At 38.7% G+C, this 18,869-nt stretch overlaps 1 protein-coding gene across 3 annotated transcripts in view; it reads left to right on the forward strand.

Annotated features, from left to right (window-relative positions):
* The window catches only part of NSD3 (nuclear receptor binding SET domain protein 3), a 125,881-nt gene that overhangs the window by 94,720 nt on the left and 12,292 nt on the right, over positions 1-18,869 (forward strand). For 2 of the 3 annotated variants that reach the window (XM_059155982.1, XM_059155983.1), the window contains exons 15-19: positions 2,387-2,533; positions 5,953-6,109; positions 12,196-12,398; positions 13,119-13,231; positions 13,818-14,087. In XM_059155982.1, coding sequence (XP_059011965.1) covers positions 2,387-2,533; positions 5,953-6,109; positions 12,196-12,398; positions 13,119-13,231; positions 13,818-14,087 — 890 coding nt within the window. The remainder of the gene's footprint in view (positions 1-2,386; positions 2,534-5,952; positions 6,110-12,195; positions 12,399-13,118; positions 13,232-13,817; positions 14,088-18,869) is intronic. The other variant, XM_059155984.1, reaches the window with a different exon arrangement.

Consider the following 18,869-nt stretch of genomic DNA (forward strand, 5'->3'; position numbering starts at 1 on the left):
AGGCAGAAAAATGGCCCTTTGTCAAGGAGCCTAGTTTTATAGAGACTAACCATTATAAGTTTAACTTAAATGCCATGAGTAAAAGCTTGAAGTAATGCAAATTAGGGGAAAACTCATGTTTTACAGGATCTGTATCTGTATCTTATCAGTTTGACAGATATCTGAAAGATAAACTATATTTAAATGCCTTTGTAATCAGGATTATTTAATTCTCAAATATTTTAACTATGAAACTTTGTAAAGAGAAACTTTCATTTTCCTTTCCAGCAGTTTATAGAAATTTATTCTAAATAGATCAGATATTGGGATTTGAGAAGGCTAAGTCCAACAGTTTTTACAAGTAAATAATATGTCTTCTCTCATCAGTTTTTACAGAGGTCTCCTTAAAAAAAAAAGAGAGAGAGAGACCTGATTGTACTAATCCACACATGAAAAAGGAGGCTTTAATTGTGTATGTTTTGGTATTAGAAAACTTTGTTTTGCTTTTGTTTCTTGCCTTATATGGAGTTTTGCCCTCCTTTCAAAGGATTTTTCTTAGTTCATGGTTATTGGTTGTTTAAAATCATTCACCTAATTCTTTTTTTTTTTTTAAGATTTTATTTATTTTATTTATTTATTTGACAGAGAGAGATCACAAGCAGGCAGAGAGGCAGGCAGAGAGAGAGAGAAGGAAGCAGGCTCCCCGCTGAGCAGAGAGCCGATCCCAGGACCCTGAGATCATGACCCCAGCTGAAGGCAGTGGCTTAACCCACTGAGCCACCCAGGCGCCCCCATTCACCTAATTCTTAAGGACTGAATAAATATCCAGAAATGTTTTTAGAAATGTTTCAAGGTTCAGAGGAACATTACTCCTCCCCTGACCCTCATGGTGCCATAGAACATTCTATGTTCAGTCATATTTCAGTGTAGTGTACATACATCCTTTAGGGATTCCTTCCAATCTGGACAGGGATGGTGGCGGTGGTGGGTGTTGTAAAATCAAGTTACTAACATTCTCTCCCTTTCTTTGTAATGGTAATTTATAATGGAGAAGGTAGATTAAGGCTTTCTTTTCATTTTAATAAATACTAACAATTTTTTGGTATCTGTAAATCAAACTCTACTGGATATGCAATATGAATGAACTGTCACAGTTGCCTTAAGGAGTTATTTCCCCATTTTATGTGGATTAGAACACTGAAGCACAGATTACATAATTTACCTAAAGGTCGCAGAAGTTTAAATAGAGGGACTAACATTTGCACCCTGTCTTTCTCATTTCAGTCCCACTGTTTTTTACACTACACTGCTTCTCTCTATTAAATGCATAAAATTCATTTGACATTATATAACCTTTTTTAGAAGACTTTTATGCTATTACCAGTTAGCAATTTTAAGTTCCATTCTGTCCTCCAGTTCAGAGATGTTTCTTAAATCTTCTCAGTGTAGGGTAGCACCCATGGCAAAAAGAAATGGTAACCCCTTGAAAAACAAAACTCTTACCTCTTCTCAAAATGATCTCTATAAAACTTCTGTCATGATCTGTATTGTGAAGTCCAGATCACTGTAAACTGTCTAATCACGAAACAGAAATGTTCCCTGGTCTCACTTCCCTAGGTTTAGGAGTGGCCTGTAATGAACTCAGCAAAGGGTAAGTGGATGGGAGGGAGAGGAGAAGTGGGTGTCACAAGTGGGTTAGAGCAGATCTTCTGTTTCCCTCCAAATAGGATAGCTGGATTGGTACGTCAGAAGAACTGTCTTAATAAACCCTTGGGTTGGTTATCACTTTATATCATGGCAGGGAGAAGTGTAAATGGTTTGCGTTACCTTAGTGAAGTTCAACAAATTATGGCTCCTTTAGAATCACGTATCATGCTAATAGAGAACACCTTCATTATCTGGTGGAGAAAGCTAGAATTAATTTGAGATTATCTCAAGATATGACTAGAGACCAGGAGAGACTCAACTCTGCCTTTCGGTATTACTTGATACGTTGAAGGTGGATCAGTGTCTCTACCATGTTATGTAAATAACTTATTTGCTATTAGGTGACATTTCATTTTATTTCTTTGGATTGTCATCATAGTACTTGTAAATATTAAGGAATGTAGCTTTGTCTTCCATAGGGGGTTTTAAGTATGATGTCAAATGCAGTTTATATCTCCAAATTAACTTGCAGTTTTCTTCTGGGTGTGTAGGGATAAGGGATAAGGTACTGAGTAGCTCAAACTCCCTTAAACAATTCTGGCAACACTCTTCCATCAGATCTTTCTTTTTCTTCATATTCTCTTTCCCCCACCCCCAACTTTTAGCACAGCTGCATAATAGGTGTTGGTTTATTTTTTTTCCCTCATGGAATCATGGGTAGTTTCATTGCAGCTCATCTCTTTCTGTTTGTTTCGTATAGGGCTGATAGTTCAGGATCATTCAGACCCCATGTTCAGTTCATATGCCTATAAGTCCCACTACCTACTGAATGAATCAAATCGTGCAGAGTTGATGAAATTACCTATGATTCCTTCTTCGTCAGCTTCCAAAAAGAAATGTGAGAAAGGTAATAATCAAAATAGTTTATCTCTTTTATTTTTGCATTTCCTTTTTTTTTTTTTTCTCTCTTTAAATGAAGGGGGGAAATGTATGCCTGTCAAGCACCATCTGTTGCTTTTGGTAAATTCTACCTTGGTGGTTGTGACTGTGTCTTCATATGGCTGCAACATTATTAAAAAGGGCTTAAAATAATTCCATTATTACAAATTCTTACCTACTTATACTCTTCTCCTTGAATAAATTCTCACACATTCCATGTATCTGTGGGTTATTAAAATTGAAAGGCTAGGATTTTGCTTTATATATAGAAAGATATTCCAAAGGCTCTTTCTCTTCTGCCTGATGTAGAACTACCATTCATGTTAGAAAAGAATAGACGTGACGTAAATTATTCTGAACTTTCAGCTAAAAAATGAGGGTAGGTTATTAAAAGAGGGAGACCAAGAGATTTATACTTAAAATTTTGATTTTAGGGTCTATGCTGTCCTTTTGTTTCTTAAATGTTTTTATTAAGATGCTATGAAAACTAGTTGCCCTTCTCTTAGGAGACTGGGGAGATTGACCCAAATGGGTATTGAAAGGCGACCCAGCTCAACTGAAGAATTGCTTATGGGTAATTTATCTACAGGGAACCAAGAGCTAAATGTATATTTCTATTCTCCCAGTTAATTTAACCTGTAGAAGAAACCCATTCCTTGTATTTAGCCTTACATAGCCTACTTGTAACACAGGGAAAAAGTAATTTAACAGTACTGTATTACTTAGGGAGTTATTATTCTCAGAGGGTAAAATGAATTATCAGGAAGGTGAAGGCCTTTTCCTGTATACATTCCCTTTATGATCTGGGGTCCAGGTTCAGAATCTTTAAAGAAAAATTAATACATACCTAATAGACTGGGTATATTTGAAATAAGTTTTTTTTTTTTTCATTCATTGTGTTGCCTGCTTGATGTATCTTTTTTCTTTGTCAGACATCTGAAATGGCAACCCATGACTAAAGAAAATACAACTAACTAAACAGGGTGACTAGAACCTGTGGAGAAGTAGCTCGGAGAGAGTATTGGCTTGCTTGCTTGCTTGTTTGTTTCTTTTCCGTTGAAGTCAGAGGATGTCACCTGACTGGTGATACCACCTACTTCTAAAACAAAGATGGACAGAGCAGTCTGACTAACTGCATAATGCAATAAAATTAGACTACCCGAGGCATTCATTTTGGGAAATGCCTTGTTTCCTACTGGCGCCTTTATAAAATTAGATTAATTCAATTGTTTCTTATGTTGTTTTCAGTACTCAGTATTGACCTTGACATGAATTGAAATTATTTTGAGCCCTCTCTTTGCTTAGCTTGAGCCATGTCTTACTTCTTGCATCCTAAAGCAGTTTTCTTGCATAGCACCAAGGTGGATTGTTCATATTTTCATTTTTCTTGTGTATTTTTTGTCAAAAAATCACGGTGATTTTCATTGACAATTCTGGGTCTGTATTTCCTCTGAAATAAGTCTTTTAAGTTTTAATTTTAATTAAGGTCTATTCCATTATGTTAAAAAATGGCCAGGCTGACTTTTCCACATCAGCTCTAATAATCACATGTACTTTAAAGCAGTTTGCTAAGACTCCTTTCCCTACTGGTCATTCCTTTCTGATGGAGAAGTCAGTTATCTCATTTTTACTTGAAATTTAACCGAATTCCCTACCTAGGCTAAGAGCATTCAGGTAGCTAATCTGTAGCTTGGAGAATTGGAACAATGAATCCATATTGAAACTGTGAAGGGAAAAAATCTCAATGATTAAAGCAAAATCTTTTAAGCAGAGGAAATATAGTAATTTATTTCATCCCTGATTGTAATATAGATTTTCTTTTTGTTTTTTGTTAATCAGTTAGACGTTTGAAAGTCTACAGGAAGAAAAGATTTTCTGGAAAATTGATAGCAAACCCTCAAAAGGTTGGAGCTGTGATTTCATAAAGTTGTGTAGAGGGCTCTTAACCTTTTGCTTATGAGATTTTAAATCTCCGTATATTCATGGGTTACGGACCTGATTTTCTAATAGAATTAATTTTTTTCTTTTTCCGTAAATGTCTGTGTTATATTTTATCTTCAGTGGTTAACATCCTTCTCTGTCACTTGTTGAAATACCTGTTAGAAATAGCTAACCTGCCCCCAAATCTCTTTTATTTCTTTGCACTTAAAAATATTCTTTTGTTTTGTTTGCTGCACTTGTTTTGGTCTTAATCCAGAGATCATTTTGTGTATTTCAAAGGAGAGGATTTTGCTAGGAGAGGGATCTCCTTGAGTGTGGTACTTCATTCTACAGTGACATTTACTTAGTTTTATGCTATAAAGCAGTGGTTCTCAATATGAAGTCAGAAAAAGTTATGTAAACAATTTTTGAACTATGTTTAATATTTCAGAAAATCTAACAGAATCACACATTTGTGCAAAATAAGGCTGCATAAGATTCTTTATATTTGGCTATGATTTGAACAACTTAATGTGATAAGACTAATTTTACTATTGGGATCAGAACCTCTGATTGGCAGTTATATATTTCTTTGGTTAATAAAAACAGGAGAAATTGTTACCTTTAACAGGGGTTTTGATTTCTGTTTTTTGTTTGTTTGTTTGTTTGTTTAGGCTGGCTTTTTGTTTTTTGGGTTTTGTGTTTTTTTTTACTTTTTGCTGCTGTTGTTTTTTGTTTGTTTTTTTGATAAAATATTAAAAAAAAAAAAATGAGTCCCTGAAGAAGGGAAAGGGGATTCTTGGTGATGAAAAGTTGCAAACCACTGCTGTATAGCTTGTTTGACTTTATTTTTACTGGAAAGGCAAATGATAATGTTTTATCACAAATTTGAGAAAGTACAATCCTTTGCTTTTTTGCATTCTTTTATGGGGAAATAAAAAAGTACCGGTCAACCTATTGGCTATCTTCATTCTTGCTAATTTTATTATAAAGGGATTCAGTTAACTGTGGTACTGGATTAAAATATGAAGATGACCACTGCTTGCTTTCTTAGCTCCCAAGGAGAAAAGAAAGTAAGTTGCTACATATTTCTTTGAAAATCTGCTCTCAAATCTATTCAGTCTAAAGATTGTAAGCATCTGTTATGTCATCTGTTAAAGAGTTTTAGCTGCCTGCAAAACTGATACCTCAACTGCCCACCTTTCTGAGGGGTAAAGACCTCAGTAATGTTTTTCATCCTCCTCAAAAGCTTTGAGTCTCTGGTCATGCAGCCCTGAAAAGGACTGGAAATAGCTAAATCTGTTCATTTGCTTTCTATTTTAATCCATCACTATAGACCTGACTCAGTCCCTTTATTTTCCCCCAATTTGAATCAAAGTTAATGCACTTAAAAGATAACTTTCTCTTTCCTCTTTCTTGTTTTCTTTCCTCTTTTCTCAGTTATTAAGACTGTTTATTTGTTTCAAGGTGGAAGATTGCTCTGCTGTGAATCGTGTCCAGCTTCCTTCCACCCGGAATGCCTGAGCATAGACATGCCAGAAGGCTGCTGGAACTGTAATGACTGTAAAGCTGGCAAGAAGCTCCATTACAAGCAGATTGTTTGGGTCAAATTGGGAAATTACAGGCAAGTTTTTCCAAGGACAAAGAGGAAGTATTCAATCATTGTTCAGACACAGGTGTTCATAATCTGTATACAAACTGGCAAGGAGATAGGTAGAACAGCACAGAGCCACTTCCTTGAAAAAAAAAAAAGAAAGAAAGAAAGAAACAGAAGAGAAACCTGTTTTGAGTTAGTTTTTAGAGGACTGGGAGGTTAGTTGTTGTTGGATTTTTTTTTTTTTTTATTGGTTGGTTGGCTTGTTTTTATGTTCTGAAAGTTATTTTATACTAATGAACTGTGTACTACTAGATTTTGGAATAAAATGTCTTATGTATGGGCGCCTGGGTGGCTCAGTGGGTTGAGCCGCTGCCTTCGGCTCGGGTCATGATCTCAGGGTCCTGGGATCGAGTCCCGCGTCGGGCTCTCTGCTCAGCAGGGAGCCTGCTTCCCTCTCTCTCTCTCTGCCTGCCTCTCTGCCTACTTGTGATTTCTCTCTGTCAAATAAATTAAAAAATAAATGAAATCTTTAAAAAAAAAAAAAAAATGTCTTATGTAGGTAGTAGGGAAGATGTTTTCTTTGTGTCCTAATACATTCATATTGGTTTCTCATAAAATGAAGACTATATCCTGGCCAAAATAGCTCTCTTTTCCCATTTTAGTTCCTGCTAGAAGCTTTAAACTGTGTACAAGGAGAGAGTTTTTTAGAATTTAAAGAGAAATTATTTCATTAAGAGCGTTTAGTTCTTAAGACTAAGAATGTGTGATTGTCATTATTTTCAAAAAACTTTCTCCTTTTAAGAACGCTCTCCTTAGCAAGCCTCCACTGAACAGGAATAGCGATTTATTTTATTTTATTTTTTAAAGATTTTATTTATTTATCAGAGAGAGGGGGGGGGAGAGAGCGAGCACAGGCAGACAGAATGGCAGGCAGAGGCAGAGGGAGAAGCAGGCTCCCCGCCGAGCAAGGAGCCCGATGTGGGACTCGATTCCAGGACGCTGGGATCACAACCTGAGCCGAAGGCAGCTGCTTAACCAACTGAGCCACCCAGGCGTCCCGCGATTTATTTTTTTAAAAACTCCACATTTTACATTTTGAGGCACATTTATCATTTTACTAATAGATACTATTCAAGAGAGCACAAATGAGAATCTGCTATTCAATTAGAATACTAAGTAAAATATATTTCTGTAGAAATGGATTTTAGATATTTCTATATATGTATATTATATATATAACAAACATACTGTACTATTTTAGCAATGGCTATGTCATTTTCTCTGTTTTAAATACTGCTGCTTGCTTACCTATTTAACTTCAAAAATTTTGTGTTTAGCTGAGATAAGGGGCCTTGAGGTTGAGAAGCAATCCCTCATACATACTATTTTTTTTTTTAACATATGACAGAAAACCTCAAAGTTCCTCCCACCCAAAAAAAATTGGCAGTTAAATACATAAACAATTTTATACTTCTGGCAAAAGATAGGAAGTTTTGAAAAGCAAATGTTAAGCCAAAGTAAAAAGTTTGCACTTATACTTTAATAAGAAAAGACAAATACCTTAACAAGAACAGAGACAAAGAAGGGAAAGAGTCAGTTTGCCAAAGAATAGCAAAGAGAAAATAAACGTGAAAATTGCTGACCCTCAGGGCACATGGGTGGTTCACTCAGTTAAGCGGCTGCCTTCGTCTCAAGTCCCACAGGAGTCCCGCATTGACCCCCACATTGGTCTCCCTGCTCAGGCATCACATTAAAACTGTAACTGTCTGTGCTTTGACTTAGCACTTCCCCTTCAAGGAATTTAAGGGGAAAAAATTGGACAAGGAGGCAAAAATGTATTTATAGGAGTGTTCATTGCAGTATTCTTTTTTAAAAATTTTATTTATTTATTTGACAGAGAGAGAGATCACAAGTAGGCCGAGAGGCAGGCAGAGAGAGAGAGAAGGAAACAGGCTCCCTGCTGAGCAGAGAGCCTGATGTGAGATTCGATCCCAGGACCCTGAGATCATGACCTGGGATTTGTCAAATAAATTACAACATATCCATAACCATAAGAGGATAATGCTGGTCTCTGTAGTAACATAGATGATATCCACAATATATAGTTGAATTTAGAGAGGATGTTAAACAGCGTATGCATTATCTTTCCATGTGTTTACATGTTTTTTAAAAATTGTAGATGTAGATAAGGGTTTTTTTTTTCGACCCAGAAAGAAATACATCTAATGTTAAAGTATGAGGCATAAGATTAAAGGGGAGGCATTTTCAAATTTTCTATTATACATTTCTGCATTGTTTTAATTTTTAATCACAACTGCTTTTATAATTAAAAATATATCTTTCCAGGGTGGGAATGGGTGTGAGTTTGACAATTGATAAAACATTTCTATATAAGAAATATCTAAAACAGTGTAAGAAGCCTTCAGATCCTCACATAAATTTCAGAATGTCTACTTTTTTAAATTCCTTTTTTCAGTTTGGGTTTTTTTGTTTTTTTGTTTTTTTTGAGATATAACTGACATAACATATTAGTTTCAGGTTGATTCAGTATTTGCATATGTTGTGAAATCATCACCACAACAAGTCTAGTTAAGCAACACACATAGTTACAGAATTTTTTTTGCTTGTAATAAGAACTTTTTGTTGTTATTGAACAATTCCATTTATATGAAATGACCAAATTAGGCAAATCATTAGGGACAGAAAGCAGATTAGTGGTTGCCAAGGGCCAAGGTAGGTGGGAGTAGGGAGGGAATGCTCGTGGGTTGCACAGCATTGCAAATGTACTAACAACTATAGTATATACAACTTAAAATGCTTAAAATGGTGAATTTTGCCTCAAAAAAAGTAAAAGTAAAACAAAACAAAAAAAAAAACCAGGTGGCTCTAATAACTTCAAGATGCCTTTGAAATGATATCTCCATGGCAACAGTCTCTGAAGAGATAGGATAAGAACTTTTAAGGTCTACTCACTTAGCAACTTTCATGTATATAATCCAGTATTATGAACTATAATGTCACCATGGTGTACATTACAAATTTCCTTTATAAAAAGTTATGAATATGAAAGTATCTGCAATTAATTTTCTTACTTACATTTTAATCACATTACATTTTTAAAAAGCCCAAGTAGTGCTCTCATTGGGGTTCATAGCTCAATGAGATTTTATATCAGGTCAGGTCATTTTCACATGCTTTGCAAAGACTCCCATCCATGAACTAATTCTTTTTTTTTTTTTTTTTAATTTCTTTTCAGGGTAACAGTATTCATTGTTTTTGCACCATATCCAGTGCTCCATACAATACGTGCCCTCCCTAATACCCACCACCTGGTTCCCCAACCTCCCTCCCCCCACCCCTTCAAAACCCTCAGGTTGTTTTTCAGAGTCCGTAATCTCTCATGGTTCACCTCCCCATGAACTAATTCTTTTTTTTTTTTTTTAAAGATTTTATTTATTTATTTGACAGAGAGAGATCACAAGTAGGCAGAGATGCAGGCAGAGAGAGAGAGAGAGGAGGAAGCAGGCTCCCTGCTGAGCAGAGAGCCCGATGCGGGACTCGATCCCAGGACCCTGAGATCATGACCTGAGCCGAAGGCAGCGGCTTAACCCACTGAGCCACCCAGGCGCCCGCCCATGAACTAATTCTTAATGTATTTTTTTTTCCAGTCAGGCCCAGCTGGGTCACATGAAGCTGTTTCTTTTCAATAACTGGTTACCCCAATGCAAAGCCTCCTGGGGGAAGTGAGGAGGACCCAGAACAACCCCTGGCAGAAAGTGTGCCCCTTCCTAATTGTCCTAGTGAATTGTAGTTATTGTGTACACACTTACTACCTTAAAATGAGTTAGAAATAACCATTTCCTGGGGCACCTGGGCGGCTCAGTCAGTTAAGTGTCTGCCTTTGGCTCAGGTCATGATCCCAGGCTGTATGGGGCTCTCTGCTTAGTGGGGAGTCTGCTTTTCCCTCTCCCTCTGCTGCTCCCCCCATTCCCTCTCTCTCAAATAAATAAAATCCTAAGAAAGAAAGAAAGAACCATTTCCTGAAATACTGATTATACAAAATAGTGTTTTAATAATTTGAGCACAGACTCTTGCCTACTTTTTTTTTCCTCTCTCACTTTTTTTTTTAAGAGAGAAAAAGTGAGCACGTGACCTGGAGGTGGGGGCAGCAGGGGCAAAGCTCAAAGCCTGACTTGGGACTTGATCTTGTGAGCCTGTGATCATGACCTGAGCTGAAATCAAGAATCAGTTGCTTAACTGACGAAGCCACCCAACTAAACCTCTCTTGCCTACATTTTAAATTAATTCTTAGGGCTGCCTGGGTGGCTCAGTCAGTTAAGTATCTGCTGTCAGCTCAGGTCATGATCCCTGAGTTCTGGGATCAAGCCCTCTTGGGCTCCTTGCTCAGCAGGGAGCCTGTTTCTCCCTCTCCCTCTGCCTACAGAGCTCTGCCTGCACATGCACTCTCTCTCTTTGTCAAATAAATAAATAAAATCTTTTTAAAAATTCATTCTTAGGTGACTATAGGGTACTTTTTAGATGAAACATGTTCAAGTTCTGCACTATAAATCTGGGAGTGTAATTATGTTTTATCTTCTAAATAATATAATTACTCATTAAGTGAATGGTTTTATCAGACATCTGTAAAGTAAAAGATGGAAAAAATTTAAGTTTTTGTGTATTTACTGTTCATACTGATTATTTTACGTACTACCAAAACTTAACCCTTCACTGGCCCAATTGTTGGAAATTGTCAACTGTAACTCACAAAGATTTCATTTAGTGATTGTTGTGTAGTCAGTCATTGCATGAAACCATTGTTTTCATCCTGCCCCAAATCTCACATTATGATGTGAGATGAATTAGATTCTGAAATACATACTTACATAAACCTCATACATATGACCAAAAATTATTTACCCTGGTTGATTAGAGAGAAGAAAATGCTTGTTTGAATGGAAGTGGTCATTCTTTACTATAACATCTGTTTATTCTCAGATGATTCCCTTGACTACTAGAAATAAACATTTATACCTTGAAAGATAATCTTGGAATTAAGAATGCCAAATTTGGAGGAACACATGACGTTTTTAGGATTGAAGTTGGGTTTGGAATAGTAAAAAAAAAGTAAATAGTAAAAATGGTAAATTCTGATTCTTAAACTGGGTAGTGAGTTCATTGTTATTCTGTTTTTATGCTTTATAACTTGTATGTTCATGATACATATTTCTTTATATCAAGTATTTTTTAATTTTTTTAAAGATTTTTTTATTTACTTGAGATCAAGAAAGAGCAGGAGCAGGGGAGCAGAAGAAGAGGAAGAAACAGGCTTCCCACTTAGCAGGGAACCTGACATGGGGCTCGATCCCAGGATCCTGGGATCACAACCTGAACCAAAGGCAGACGCTTAACCATTTGAACCACCCAGGCGCCCAACATCAAGTATTAATTTTTAAAGAAAAAACTAGATTGGGTGTTTAGGGTATAGTTTATTTAGTCTGTGTTCACTAATTCACTAATACGTATGGGTTTTTTATTTTTTTTTTATTTTTTTTTTTTTTTAAAGATTTTTATTTATTTATTTAACAGAGAGAAATCACAAGTAGATGGAGAGGCAGGCAGAGAGAGAGAGAGAGGGAAGCAGGCTCCCTGCTGAGCAGAGAGCCCGATGCGGGGCTCGATCCCAGGACCCTGAGATCAGACCTGAGCCGAAGGCAGCGGCTTAACCCACTGAGCCACCCAGGCGTCCCCGTATGGGTTTTTTAAAAAGATTTTATTTATTTATTTATTTGAGAGAGAGAACAGCAGTGGGGAGGGGCAGACAGAGGGAAGGAGAGAGAGAAGTAGACTCCCCACTTAGCAGGGAGCCTGATGTGGGGCTCAATTCCTGAGCCGAAGGCAGATGCTTAACCAACTGAACCACCCAGAAGCCCCTCAATATGTTTTTAAATGATGTGTGGTTTGGTAGGGTTAAAGATAAACAAGGAATTTTTTGTCCTTAGAAACTGAATGAAAATCACAGGTACAAAACCTCCCCCTTGCCTCAGGCCAGCCATGTAAAAGAATGGTATGGTTTGTTCATTCTCTTGATCTGAAATTGCTTTTGTTTTCAGATGGTGGCCAGCAGAAATCTGCAATCCCAGGTCTGTGCCACTGAACATCCAGGGCCTTAAGCATGACTTGGGGGACTTCCCTGTGTTCTTCTTTGGTTCTCATGACTACTATTGGGTACACCAGGGCAGAGTGTTCCCTTATGTTGAAGGAGATAAAAGCTTTGCTGAGGGACAGACTAGTATTAACAAGACCTTCAAGAAAGGTAAGTTGAATGATGTTTATAGGGGCTCAAAACTAAGGGGCTCAACTCCACGGTTGATTTCTCGCCATGTCCTGACTTGCGTAGAGAACTTTCACCAGGTGTTAGGATCCAGCGCCCCTACGTATCCAGTCACATTAGAGCCACATCTTATCCAGTCAGTTAGAGAAATACATTTCATTATAGTAGACTCTGCCATCTGTGTGAAAGGAGTTTCTTCTGCGATCTTTCTACAAACATGAGAGATTATTTTGGAAATAATCTTCTTAATCAAGTGAAGCTCCCTTGCCACAGAAGAGCAGTAAAATCTTCTCACGAAGAGCCTTACAACTGTTTTGCAACAAGTTTCCAGGAAGGTTGGCTTTCTGTAAGAGTAAAATAAATTTAAATCTGGTACAATTTAAAAAGCTGTGGAGATTTTCGGTTGGTTGGGGGTATTTTGTTTTTTGTATTTTTCTTTTTGCTTTACTTGGAAGGGTCTGATTATTGAAGTAGGACCTCTTCCTTGAGGCAGCAGCTTGCACAGAGCCCAGCTTTAACCCTAAATGAGTTATATCCTATTTCAGTGTCTTGGTGGAAAATGGTCATTTCCTGAATAATTTTAAAAAGAAAGCCTCAGGCCAGATCCAGGGCATTGAGAAGGCAACGGTAAAGCTGCTCTCCTAGAAGTTTTTTGGGTTTTCTTTTTGGTGTTTATATACTTTGTTTGGTCTTTATTGGCAGCACTGGAAGAAGCTGCAAAACGTTTCCAGGAATTGAAAGCACAAAGAGAAAGCAGAGAAGCGCTAGAGACTGAAAAAAACTCAAGAAAACCTCCTCCTTACAAACACATCAAAGTGAGTCTCTGCCCATGAAAACATTAGTATTTGACAGGCAACAGGAAACGCATTACTGTCTTAGTCATTAGAAGGCACTTTCTGACTTATGAAAACTTTTGCCACTTACCACCCCAGTCTTCAGTTGAACAGACCGGGAGCTTTGGTTGGAAGCATAAAATGGGAGCTGGGGCTGCTGGGGTGTGAGGAGGCCGTTGATAAGCCCTCTTATGACTGGGAGCAACGTGTTCCATGTGGAATCCTGTCCTTGCCCAACCAGGTTGTCCTGCAACCAAATGAGAATGTAGGTGTTTAGCTCCTCCAGAAAAGCTCATGGTTGTCTTCAGTTAGGAAATTTCCGTCAACTGGTAGAAGAAATACACAGGATAAATTCGGGAGAGTTTACGTCAGACTTTGGTATTTCTTTCCACTCGGGAGAGGCCATTTTGTTCTTAGCTTCTTCAGGGGAAATTAAGGTTAAGATAGAAAGAGCCTTTCTCAGAGTCATGCCGTGGATGTGTCTGGAAATCGCCAAGCCAGAAATCGCCTGGATGTGTCTGATGTTTCCACTGAAATTCTTGATCTTCTTTGTGCCTTTTTCTTCTAGGCTAACAAAGTGATCGGAAAGGTACAGATCCACGTTGCAGACCTGTCCGAGATTCCCCGCTGCAACTGCAAGCCAGCCGATGAGAACCCGTGCGGCCTGGAGTCAGAGTGCCTGAACCGCATGCTGCAGTACGAGTGCCACCCGCAGGTGTGCCCGGCCGGTGAGCGCTGCCAGAACCAGTGCTTCACCAAGAGGCTCTACCCTGATGCCGAGGTCATCAAAACAGAGCGAAGGGGCTGGGGCCTCAGGACCAAGAGGAGCATTAAGAAGGTAGCGTGCGACAGGGGCTGGGCGGACAGACGAGGGCCTGTGCCTTTCAGAAGATGCTTCATCCTCTCCTGGGGATGGAATACATAAGAATTTAGGGCAAAATTTTGAAACTTTCCAAGGTGAGGGTTGGGCACTTCTTGAGAAAAGCAGAAGCAGTAGGAAGAGGCAGTAATAAAATACACATAAACTTTGGGTGTCCTATGATTAAGCATAAAAAGGAGAAGGGACAGTGGTCATTTTCACTGTGAAATATTGTTTGTTAAGCAAAAGAGCTATAAAAGGCTCCGCAGAGTCAAAAAGTGCAATGGTTAGAACATACTGGGATGAAAGCTAGCAAACCCAGGACTCCGTGCCTTTGTCACCATTCCTTGGCCCTGAGGCCAGGCAGGGCCAAGTCACAACTCCCTGAGCCTCAATTTCCTCCCCTCTCCAATGGACATGGTAATCCCTGCCCGCATATTTGAAAGGGTTGCTACCAGTCTCAGATTAGATTATGTATGTAAAAGCAACTGGCAAAAGTTGAGATCTTTGACCCTTATAAATTATCTTTATTCTTATACTTAGAGGTGGTTCTTCAGAGCAGTGTCTTTGTAGAAAAATTTTTAAATGCAAATAACTCAAAGAAAAATGAAAATCTGCAGCAAATCCTACTGTTTGAACAGTGACTGTCAAACTTCAGAAATCCTGGGAATCTCCTGGGATCTTACCAAGAATAATGTCTTACTGAAATATCTGGGACAGGCCTGAACAGTGTGCATTTTAAAACCAGGCCCCCAGCCCACCTCCACCTTCATACCTCCATCATGCTCCCCCTCCCCCTACTTGCCTAGTGCCCACAGAGAGAGAATGCAGAGAGGCTTCCACTGAGAGAAAGCAGGTCTGGTAGGCATTTAAAGCTACTCTTGACATTTTTGTACCTGTAAAAAAAAAAAAAAATCACCTCTGTAATTAAGAAGTACCATATAATATAGGAAAGAGAAACAATACAAAAAAGATAATAAAGAGTGAAATTCCTCCATCCCTTCCACCTCCTCACCAGACATGACCATTGTTAAGAGGCTATCATGTAGCCTTTTATAACCTTTTCTACACAGTTGTAAATATAAATGTATATACAAATACATATTCTGATATTCTATACTTAAAGGGTTTTTAAAAACATAAATATGATACATAGTATTTTATTCCACTTCATATATCATAAATACACCTTCATGACAGTACATACAGATTGCTCCTCATTCTTTGTAACAGTCCCATTGTATTCTATAGTAAAATGTACCATAACTTATTTCACCTATTTTCTAATTAATTTATATATATACATTTCATTCTGTAATGACCATTCTTGATCATCTATCTCTATGCACCCAGGGTTTTTTTTGAAGATTTTATTTATTTATTAGAAAGAGCAAGCACAAGCAGGGGGAGGGGCATGAGAGGAGGGAAAAGCAGAGGGAGAGGGAGAAGCAGACTCCCCGAGGAGCAGGGAGCCCGATCCCAGGACCCTGAGATCATGACTTGAGCCAAAGGTAGATGCTTAACTGACTGAGCCACGTAGGCACCCCTTCAGGCACCCGTTTCTCTAGATTAGATTGCTTGAGGTGAGACTCACGCAGTAAGCACGTGTTTGTGCAGCTGCTTCAATGTGCCAGTGATTCCTCTGGGTATTTGGAAAAACAGTAGTGCACAAGACACCTTTGTGGGTCTGCTGGAGACAGGTAATAAACAGATATATGATGTTGAGTACCGCTAAAATGCTGCAGAGAAATACAGTGCAGTCAAAGGGGAAGGCTGGTGACGGGGATTGTTTTTTCAGACTGCTTGGGTAAGGAGGGCTGAGGAGGTGCCGTTTGACGTGAACATGAGGGAGAAAGCCGTACAAGCACATAAGGGAAGAGAGCATTCCAGACTGAAGAAAAAGCAAGGACAGAGGCCTTAGCATGCTCCAGAAACAGCAGGAGAGCCAGTGCATCTGGCAAAGGAAGAGGAAAGGGGGTAGTTGGTAGGTAGGAGATACGAGAGAGGGTGGCCTGGGGCTAGATCCTGTGCAGCCTTAGAGGCCAGAGGTGGGAGGCTTCTGGAAGATTTTAGTGGGAAGTGACTTGATCTGACCTGATGTGTTCATTCTCTATTGCTGCATAACAATAATACTGCAAACTTGAGAACTTAAAATGTAACACATTTTATTTTCTCACAGTTTCTAGGGCTCAGGAGTAAGACAGTGCTTGGCTAGATTCTCTACTTAGGTCTCACAGGGTTTTAGTCAGGATGCTGTCAAGGACTAGATTCTCTGCCTCAACTGGAGAAAGGTCCACTTTCCTGCTTGCATGGCTATTGGTAGAATTCTGCTTTTTGCTCCTGTGGGTCTGAGAGCTTTGGGTGTTTTCTTGGTCTCAGTTTGTTGTTGTTTTCATTGTTTTGCTGCTATTAGCTTCTAGAGACTGCACATGATTCCTTGCCAGATAGGGTTCCCCAACATGGATTTTTGCTTCCTCATAGCCAGCGAGGGGGAGAGACACGCCACTCCAATTGGATGCTAACATCTTGATGTAACAAACTCACTTAATCACATACATCCTGTCACCTTTGCCATGGTCTATTGGTTAGAAGCACATCACAGGTCCGGTTCACTTAAGGACAGAGGATCACACCACAGTGTGAGCCCCAGGAGACAGGCATTCTGAGAGCCATCTTAAGTACCTGTGTGCCACCCTTGGGGTTCAGAAGAATAACTGGGTGTAGTCTAGGGCATTTATGGTCATGGGGAAGGAGTAGCAAAAAGGAAATCATTATTATCCGAGAGAGATGATGGTGGTGTGGACTGCTAGGGTTGTAGCAGAAGAGAAGTGGGTGGATTGCTGACATTTTGAAGGCCGAGCCAACAGGATTCGCCGATGCATTAGATATATGGATTGTATCCCTTGGCCAAAGGCCATTAGCATTTAAAATGTCATTGTAGGTAGGGTGCCTGGGTGGCTCAGTTGGTTGTGTCCAACTCTTGGCTCAGCTCAGGTCTTGATCCCAGGGTCATGAGTTCAAGCCCTGGACACAGCATGGAGCCTACTTAATGAAACCAAAGTCATTATAGAATGCAAAAAAAATTCTTTAAGTTTATTATTTTTTTAAATAATGTCTGCACTCAACATGGGGCTCGAACTCACAATCGTACTATCAAGAGGAGCACACTCTTCCAACTGAGCCAGCCAGGTGCCCCGAGAATGCAAAATTTTTGATGTTACTTTAATGCCATGCATATCACATATACAAATTTTTGCCTGTGACTTGGGGAGTTTTAGGGGTTATCCTAAAATTTATCCAGTTTAATATCGTGTTAACATCTTTTAAGAGTAATTGGATTTATTTTAAAATGTATTCTAATTTATTAAATTGATATAATCAAGAGAAAAGAAAAATACAGCTAGGATTATTCTGCCAGTTAGCTCTTGAGGAATTCCTAATGTAAGACAGTTGGTCTTCTACAAAAAACCTGGAAGTATACATTCCTGAAAAGCAAAATCATGAAGACTGAGTAGCAACATAGAAAAGATTTTTGGTAAATTGAGGGTACAGAAGCCAAATATGAAATTGATTGTACACAGCCAGTTCTCTCCTTTTTATATGTAACAGATTCCTGAAAATGTGTGCCAGAGCCAGTAAGAGACTTCCTGTTACAGAGTGATTTCTTTCTCAAAAATTAAAATATATATATATTAAATACTGAATTATACCCTATCTTTTTGCCATAGTCTTTAAGGACAGATTTCTAGCATTTTTAAAGTTCCTTATTTGTTCATTTTTGTTCACGGTTGAATTCACAGTTAATGGGTGTCTTTTGAGTTTGTCTTTTTATAAGATTTTTTTATTATTTTTTTTAATGTGGGGCTTGAACTCACAACCTCAATGGAACTCAAAAGTTCCATGCTCGGGGTGCCTGGGTGGCTCAGTGGGTTAAAGCCTCTGCCTTCGGCTCAGGTCATGATCCCAGGGTCCTGGGATCAAGCCCCACATCGGGCTGTCTGCTCCTCGGGAAGCCTGCTTCCTCCTCTCTCTGCCTGCCTCTCTGCCTGCTTGTGATCTTTGTCTGTCAAATAAATAAATAAAATCTTTAAAAAAAAAAAGTTCCATGCTCTGTCAACTGAGCCAGCCAGGTGCCCCACAGTTAATGGTTTTAAGTCCAGTAAGCAACTCTTTAGTTTTTTGTGTTTTTCTTTCAGATTTTATTTATTTGTTTGAGAGAGAGAGAGAGAGTGTGTGTGTGTGCACAAAGGGTGGAGGGGCAAAGGGATAGGGAGAAGCAGACTCCCTACGAGGACTCGATCCCAGGACCTGAGATCATGACCTGAGCCAAAGGCAGATGCTTAACCGACTGAGCCACCCAGGCACCCCGGTAAGCAACTCTTTGAGGCTAAGGTTTGTCTCTTTAGGACATCTGAAATATTTCTTTTACAAAATAGCTAGGAATATTTATTTACAGTGTTAGCAAATTGATATCAGCACTTTTAACTTTCCTGTATTCATTTTCATAAAACAGTAAATATAAACCATAATACATGATACTCAGGCTTTCATAGCCACAGAACCATTTCTTTAAATGAAACCTTACCTTGAATCCTAATATGTGGAAAAGATGATGTATAGCCAATTTGGTTGCAGTTCTGCTCTGTGGGTTTCAGTTAAAAATAAAAACCCTGCCATTAACCCAACGGCACCGGCACTGGGCTAATTCCAATATAAAGAGGAGTCCTCCCTTGTCTTAAGTAAATAAAGACTAGACTGACT

Source organism: Mustela lutreola, chromosome 18 (genome assembly GCF_030435805.1).
Source record: "Mustela lutreola isolate mMusLut2 chromosome 18, mMusLut2.pri, whole genome shotgun sequence".
NCBI lineage: Eukaryota > Metazoa > Chordata > Mammalia > Carnivora > Mustelidae > Mustela > Mustela lutreola.